The 8,859-nt window shown below is 39.9% G+C and overlaps 1 protein-coding gene across 1 annotated transcript; it reads left to right on the top strand.

The window, feature by feature from the left end:
- Positions 1-1,175: 1,175 nt before the first annotated feature.
- On the top strand, positions 1,176-8,651 carry LOC145448491 (uncharacterized). Its single transcript, XM_080326882.1, has 11 exons — positions 1,176-1,797; positions 2,354-2,470; positions 3,193-3,267; positions 3,324-3,458; positions 4,386-4,475; positions 4,631-4,657; positions 4,723-4,890; positions 5,178-5,280; positions 6,343-6,585; positions 7,954-8,411; positions 8,475-8,651. The coding sequence occupies exons 1-11, from the start codon at positions 1,606-1,608 to the stop codon at positions 8,589-8,591; spliced, it is 1,725 nt and encodes a 574-aa protein (XP_080183008.1). The 5' UTR covers positions 1,176-1,605; the 3' UTR covers positions 8,592-8,651.
- Positions 8,652-8,859: the final 208 nt, after the last annotated feature.

Genomic DNA, 8,859 nt, shown 5'->3' on the forward strand with positions numbered 1-8,859 from the left:
ACGCCCATAACTTATCCACGGTAGGGTGAGATGTGGCCGTCAGGGGACACAATAAAAACCTCAAATGTGCAACCAAAAAGTTCGACGCGAGTCATTACATTGCATTCTATCTAATAGTCGGTAATTTCGGTATAAAAAAATGTTCTGAACATGATTCCGCAAAGTTGTCTATAGAGATCAGTGATGAGCGGATAGTGCTTTTCGAGACTCTGAATCCCTCCGACAACTTTAGGGTCTGAGGAAAACTCCCTCCGACTCCGAAGAGCTCAATCCCAGACTCTGAGATACTCCGATGAATCTCGTCAAGTATCCGAAACAGTGGCAAGCATGGTACATGGTACACGTGGTACATGTGATAATGTGGTTGACTCATAGTATTGTTTACTCTCCAGCCCCCAATTGCAGTGCAGATGGCTAATTTTTATGCACTTGGCAATCATTTTTGCATGTTACCCGTCATATTACAACTTTACAAGGTGTCAACTGTCTGCGTTTTCGTTTGTAATCATAATCAATAGTGTATTCTGGTCAGAGCTATCCAAAGATATCGGAGACAAAAGTTACAATACTCCGACATTCTCCGAAAAAATATCTGTAGTAGACTCCGACTCCGCTCCGACTGTCACAAAATCGGCAAAACTCAGCTCCTAATCCACTCCGACTCCACTCCGATGCTCATCACTGATAGAGATGCAGTTGACCTTTAAATTCTTACAACTTTGGTACGTTGGTAGACGGCCGAATCATTGTTGTTTTAAGGCCGCAGGCTGGCCACCCCTGCTCCAGGCTAAGGTTGGTGTCTGATTAAGAGATCACTCCTAGTCGTTTCGACACATTTCTCTCTTTTCATTACATTACAATCTGATGATCTAATAAAAATTTCACAGAAATGATGTTATGATCAATGCAATCAAAATTTGAGGATGATTTCTAGGGGTTCTAGGACCACGAGCATAATAAAATTTATATTTCGTAATGAGTACATCGGTAGATTTCGATTGATACCAATGTTATTCAAATTTCGCGCTCGGCAAACCGGTCAAAAATTACCGTAAAGTTGCCTTTTGCCATAAGGAAAGTGATATGATGATGATGACTCGTCTCAATCCTGTACCGTTCGAGGGCGCAGTGCTACCGAATAAAAACACAGGAATTCATTATTGTCTACTACGGAGCTTGCTGATCTAGTCGTCGTATTCGCGATGCAATGAAAAGATTATAAGGAGTCGAAGCGACTTGGTCGTAATCTTTCAATCAGACATGAACGTGGCCTAGTACATGTAAACGAGATGCATGTACAATGTACATTGTACACATTGTACAGTTATATTGAATTAACTGAAAATAACATTAAAAGCACCAGCACCCTCACTTCAGGCTTCTGGAATTGTAGATTAGATTACCTTTTCCTCTTCTTCTTTGATTGTAATAACCTGTGACTGTAACAATAATCATTTACTGCCAAGTAGATGCAGAGCCAGCAGAGGTAGTGATTTGATGATGTTTACTGTGATTACTGTAGTGTTGCCGGTATGTCCTTAGTCTTGAAGAACCGAAACTTCAGTGGGATGCTATGCACAGTGCAAAACACATGAAACTCGGAAGATGCGATATCTAGCTATTCTGCACACGGTTATTCATCTAACCGTATATGTCGAAGCAAACAAAGCGTTTCTGGAAATAATCTTGTACGAAATCAACCAAGACGATGGACGCTATCTAATTCGTAAGAGAGAAATTAATGGAATATTCTCCAACTTTGGAACTGCCAACCGTGCAGAGGGTGACATTATCCAGGTATTTTATATTGTTCTGATTTGTGAAATACGGAAAATTTAGTTTCGACGGCCATCCAGTTCTTCTGAAGGTTAGGCTATTTGTTGTGTTTCCAAAGCAGTAGCCTATATTGCTTGAAGCATGATCTTGGCTGTTTTTCATTTCTAAATTTCCAAAATCTTGACAAACATATACTTCGGCTGCAACTTAACACATTTCAGATGTGGCCAGTGTGCAATTACTTACAAACGCTAAATACAACCAGGCCTCTTATTCACATTTTTTAACCAAGTTTTGTGTTTTTGGCCAAGTCCTTTCGATTCCTATTTTCATTTTATCGCAATCTTGCGATGTTTTGAATTGATGTTTATTATTAATGAACTGAACCAAATTAGTGCAACTTTATTAATAGTGATGACTCGTTTCAAAACTCGTATAAACTCTGGATACCTAGATAGAAGTGTTTACCCACTCAGTTGCTGACCACCTCCTGAGTCTTACCCACCCAAGTCTTGTATGATTATGATTACTGTTCTAGCAGTTCTGCGTACCATATATAAAAGCATTCACATTTCAGATGCATCCTCATACCTTGTGTGAAGACTCGGACAGTCAAGAAAAATATGAATATGGCTGGGTTGGCGTGGTAAAGCTGCCATTTGATCTGAGCAACGCATGTCATGCTGCAGAAAAGGTAAGCTGTTATTACACCTTTGTTATGGATAATCTTCCAACTGTTAACCCAAGCTCAAAATATATGAATAAAATGAAACCGGTTACAATGGAGATCTACTCTTCTTCCGATTATATAACTTGTACAAATATAGTAAAAGCACCAGAACCCCCTCCCAAAAAAGCAGTCATTCTCAAAGATGACAATCGGTATTGTTTTGATGCGCTGCGATTTCTTGAAACAAAGCTGATATTACTCTTTGGAGGTAATTTTGATGGGGTTTTAGTGCCCTCCCTAACCAGATCATAATACAAATTTGCACAGATGACATTGACATCAGCTTTTGATTGATACCGGTGTCATTTAATTCCGAGTGCAGATCGACAGCTATGAGATTTCGTCTAGCTGTAGCTAATCTTGCGTTGTCACATATTCTGTCACACTCCAAAGTAACACATGATACATGCTTATGATGTCGTTGTCATTGATTTATTGTATGATTACACTGATAATAACTACACAGTATGGTATTTACACTGATAGAAATGTCTAAAATAAGATCAACTATTCGAATAATGGGGCTGTTCCGGGGTGGCCCCTTGATTGAACTTGGAAATTATGTCATGTGGTAGGCCTATTTCACAAAGACTTGTTTATACAACAAGTTTCATACCTTGAAAAGGTTCATGAAAGGGCTATAAAATATAATATGAAGTAAGGTTATGAAATAAACTCTTTTTTAGGCACGAGCGGCAGTTGAAAAGGGCGCAACCGCTGTAATATTTGACATATCAGATCATCCTGGTGCAATGCAAATGGTAAACAGCCTGAGATGTTCAACCTGCTCACAGCTAACTCCACTCTTTTTCTCCAGCTGAACGAGCACTCCTTCAATAGCTTGAATCAACCTATTGTGCTGGTGAACGGTGGTGACGCCACCAAGTTGATGGATATCATACAACAGGAGCAAATAGCTCGTGCCGTGATTAAGAGAGGTGAACCTGACCGGGTATGTGCCTGTATATGTCATGCATTTGCTATAAATTTTGTCTGTTTGAAGGGACGCCTGTTTTATGTAGCGACAGGATATCAATATCTTTGGTTTTATAATTATTGATCAATTTGCAGTTTTTCACCAATTTACACTCAAACTTATTTGAACAGCTTCTTGGAGGTACAGAACTTCAATATACAATTGAATAGTATTTTCATATTGAAATGAACCCGAATATTTTCGGCTGACACTCGTCAGGGGTAATCGTCAGCAACTAGTAGAGAATTCAAAAGAACAGCGTATATCAACAATCGTAACACAAAATATGACGTCACCAGCACGAAATGTTGAATACGATAGTGTTCAATGTACTATTTTTGGATGATACCCGAACTCTTTTTGTTGACACGGCCTTGGCTGGTGTATTTTGATAAAAGTCATATTTTGTGTTACGATTGTTGAAGTTGATATACGCTGTTCTTTTGAATTCTCTGCTAGTTGCTGACGATTACCCCTGACGAGTGTCAGCCGAAAATATTAGGGTTCATTTCAATATGAATATACTATTCAACTCAAACTTATGTACAATGTTGTGCATCCATTGAGCCATGAGCCATGATAGGTTTGTCACTGCTGTAACTGTTGCGTGTACGTACACTGTGAGATGCTTTCATATTCAAGTTTGTCATTGGGGGTGTTAGTTGCATGAATGTGCACATGGCGGGCAATGGCATGTAGTTTGACAGGCCAGCGCTTTACAATTAATAACAAAAAGCCAAATCATCAAAATTAATCAGGTCTAATTATTTGAAAGGTTATACGTAGGCTACTATATTGTTTGGAAGAGTAGTTTGATATGTTATGTTTTGCCTTGAAAATTTCAAATTGCACAATTCTAATGTATCATTTACCCGGATTAGTTAGTTCAGTATTTTATTGCAGGAGACTTTCGGCGGGGGATTGCGTGACCCGGCCCTGCTGCTAAGCGTCACGGCTTTTGTCATTATTGCCATCGCTTTTTTAATTTGTAGGGTAAGTATAACGCTCGTTAGGTTATAGTCATTGAAAAGTATTTGCTTGATGTGACCACTGATACAGAATGGTTGAAGTCAATGAAGTGAATCTAAATGAAACTATTGTATAAGGCATTTGTAACCTTGCTTAAAACTGTCATTTCATATCTTCAGACCAAATGCAGGAAAATCAGGCAACAGGTAAGATGCGAGTATATTTTTCAAATTGTTGCGTCGTCCCGATAGTGCGATTTTTATTTTCGCAGAGATCATTACAGAATTGGATGTTGAACCATTCGAAAAGGAAGAAGTATCGTACACGAAAACACGGTAACTCCGAATTCGATAGCAATACGATACGTTGTTATCAATCCAGCGTTTCGTCGACCGGTTTGCTTTGCGCAATTTGCCTCGACGCGTTTATGTTTGGCGAGGTTAGTAGTATCGGAATTTGTCACTAATCAAGTACTTTTTCTTGGAAATCCTTACTTCTACTTGTACTCGAGAATAAATTTTTGACGTTACTTCTTTTGTTACATGGTGCTGTCTTTGACCACCTCTGGTAAAAATGCAGTCTAATGTAGATGGGTATTGTTCGTAGAAGATACGCTTGTTAGCTATCTTTTCTCACTTGATGTAGTCGACGAAGAATGAGAATTTATCTCTGAGCATTGTTATTGCGCCAACGTGCTATTTTCTCATTTGGGGTCTGTTGTTTTAGGACTTGCGGGTTCTTCAGTGCCAGCACGAGTTTCATGTGAATTGCATCGATCTTTGGCTCGAGCAGAAGAGATCGTGCCCATTATGTAACAGGAGCTTTTCAGGTGGGTTGTTTTCGTTGGCTGACATGCGCAACACCACCCGGGCGGGGCTCATTGCGGCAGACATGGAAATCTTGTGATTCGTCTACCACTTTTTTCAATATTTTTTCAACTTGCACTTCAATATTATTTGTGTGCGGGATAGGTCTTCTTCGGGGTACTGCAGTAGGTTTTGCAGATTTGTACTACATGGTCAAATGATTATGTTTTTAGACAACTTAGAGATTATATTTTCATATGCTCAAGACACCCACACAATGTACAATGCGATATGCAAGACACGACACGATGTAATGAACAGATAGGGGGGTGCCGAACGACCAGTTGGGGTCTCTTGAACTGGTATCCACCTCGACCTAGTGCCCGATGTCAGTCTTCTTCGGCGTTAATTTTTGTTTGTCGGTTCTTTTAGGACGGTGGTTCTCGAACGTTTTTTAGACACGCCTCCCTTTATCATAGTGAAGAATTTCGTGCCCCTTGATCGTCATAACACAAAATCCAAACATAACGCTAGCAACCTCAACGGATAGTGTGATGGCATGAAAGGTTATCACTAGGGCGATTTTTTTTTACCTAAAATCGGAAGATTTTGATCTGAAAAATCTGAATTTTGACATTTTTTGACCTTAAAAATCTGAATTTTGACCAAATTTGACCTAACGCATGCAAATTAGGTGTTTTCCCACATAATGTTGGAATTGTACTACTTATCTTCCTTTTTGGTTGGAACTGTATGTCCTTGCGAAGTAGTTGGCCTCAAAAAAACTTTTTTGCCTCAAAAACTGACAAAATTTTGCACGGAAAAACTTTATGCTAACGAAATTTGACCCTATAAAGAATTCCAGTATTTACATTAGGCATTATGGTAGAAATAGTTGAAAAAATTTGCGGTACAACGAAAGATACTTTCCTACATTCTCGGGTAAAAAGTGTCTGTCCTTACTAAGTAGCTTGCCAAGAATGGAGAAACTACTTTTGCTTGAGTACCGACACAACGCTGACTACTTTGACCACTATGGCTCGCGCTCATGTATTGCATACAAATCATCTTCATTCATTCGCTAGGAGATCGAGACAAAGCAGACCGTGCGATCCACTCTTCGAGCTCAACGGAAAATCCTACCCCGGACTCGTGGGATTTGAGGGTGGAGTCGGTCAATCGAACCCCTGGATCGAATCCAGACGGGCGCGATTCTCCTCTTAGGGTCGAAACGATAGCGCAATCGCACGAACCGGTCAGTCGAGGTGGGCTGCACTTATTGCGCCATGCGAGTGCGTCATCGACGGGAGATTCTGCAAATTTATCACGTAAGATCATTGCAACTCATGGTGGTGTACGTGCAGCATGAGCGTTCTGCAATGTGAATAGGCTGTTGATGATGAAGTACAGTCTGCACTGCTTAATTCGGACACTTTGGTTCCACTGGTTAGCCGAATTGAGCGGAAAACCACAATTGTCTGTTGATGGTCATGCGTAAAGGCTGACAACACGTTACAAACACCTTACTTTTTCACAATAAATGAATTGCAGCTGAGCTGTACTACAGAAATTGGTACTAATCGCATAAAACGCTCATAAGATTTACCCTCGGGTAATTGTATTCAATATTTCGATACCAAACGATTCAGATCCCGACAAATACAGTATATTGTATTACTGCATAGCACACATACAGACTTGAAATAGTACCGTAATTCTTCAGATACAGTACTAAGCCAGGCAAAAAACTACTGAAACGGCATTTCCATTTCATAGACTTATACCCAGAAGAATTAGTCGGGCAGAAAATCATTTATAGAGAAGCTAACATCGCTGCCTGATGGCTAGATCCACAGAACACAATGCTTCAGTGGGCCTGTAGGCCCTTGTATGAGGTCATTATTATCGATTGATACTGCATGGACCATCATTCTTTCACCATAAACACTCATGTGCTAACAAACGCAGTACAGTTTATTTTATCACAACTTAACGATAGGAGTCGCGAACCTCTGTCTGGATTATGTGGAGAATTGTCTGAATTAACGGGTGTTTTTTTAGAGTAAATTTTACTTTTGTTCCGTTAGCTATCCGGGCTATCTGGTACCTGAATTAAGGGGATTTGACTGTTCTTTACTTGGCAGTTCGTTTTTAAACAAAACTATTTACTTTACAGTAACTGACTTAACTTCCTGAAATTGTGTATATTGATAATGGGATCAATCATTTTGCGTTAGTCTTGCAAATCCGGAAGCAGCCCGTCCCCGATTGAATGCTAAAAAGTATGCTAAAAGTATGCTATTTTCCTTTCCTAACTAAACATTTTTTTACAGCCAGACTGTTCTGAGTCAAGTGTACCTGTTTGATGCTGGTGTGATCAGACTAGATGACCTTCACGGTCTTATCGATCATTCCTATCTAATACCGAATACTGTGCACGCATATTTTCTGTACCACATTCACTGCCGTTTGTTATGTATTTTGGTTCGATGAAAATAAAGACTCTCTCTCTCTCTCTCTCTAAGTCTCCACTATAACGTGCTATCTTAAACTACTTTGAGTACTTTTCGGATCTATCCTTAACTGACCGATATTGTTACTTGCTGTGTCACGAAAAATTTTCTTCCCAAGATATGAACTGCTATGTGTACCTTGTGCTACGTTTTCTGCCCAGTTACATTGCTTATGGATTTCAGGTACTGGAATTGGAGGGATGAAATGCACGGACTCCAGCCATTTGGGATGTGAAAGACAGATATCGCAAAGAACAATTGATACGCATAAACCTTTTCGAGTTAACCACAGAACAATTAATAACGAATCCTTGCAAGCCTGTTCGTTCATGGAGAGGGGCAAGAAAGATTCGTACTACTTGCGAGTTGAGGGATACCCTGTTCCCCATGTTTTGAACGAAGATTGCGAGCGTGTCTCGGTATCGTCCCAAAGTCATAACCTCATTGAATCACCGCCAATACTCAACCTGTGCCTGTCTCGAAACAGCACTTCCAGCAACGAAAATGTTAGTGTTTTAGCTCAGATGGGATCATTTGATACATTAAGATGTGGGCGGCAAAGCTCCCCGTCGTCTAACAGCATTCTCACGCAGGCGGAATGCTATTCGGATTTTTTGGAAATGAGAGATGCTCACAAAAGGGTATGCAGCAATTCATATTGCTCCAATTGGTAGTTGGCTGTAATGGGGAACTTGTATTTTTAGGGACATCATCGGCTAACTCCCTGTATCGAGTACAGCTCTTCTGATGGCACGGGAAACTTACGATGTCAGAGTTATTCGACTTTAGAGGATGCGCTCGCTGATGTCTCGGAGTATTAACTTTCTGCTTTTAATGTTATCTTTCTTAATTTATTTATGAAATAAATTTTATTGAAAGTTTGTGGTGGTTGGGTCTCTATTGCACAAAAAGGTTGTTCTAAAGCATGTATGATGGGATGTGTAACCGCAGTTTACCAATAACTGTATCTAGGTGGGTGTTGTGAAGACTAATCCATGTTGTCATCATTTTATTAAAATCTTCACAATACACCACAAGATTGTAATATAATGAAAAGATAAGAGGGTGCCGATCACTGCCGAAACGACT

The sequence above is a fragment of the Botryllus schlosseri genome, chromosome 10 (genome assembly GCF_051294905.1).
Source record: "Botryllus schlosseri isolate E-star chromosome 10, Bs_hap1, whole genome shotgun sequence".
In the NCBI taxonomy this organism is placed as follows: Eukaryota; Metazoa; Chordata; class Ascidiacea; order Stolidobranchia; family Styelidae; genus Botryllus; species Botryllus schlosseri.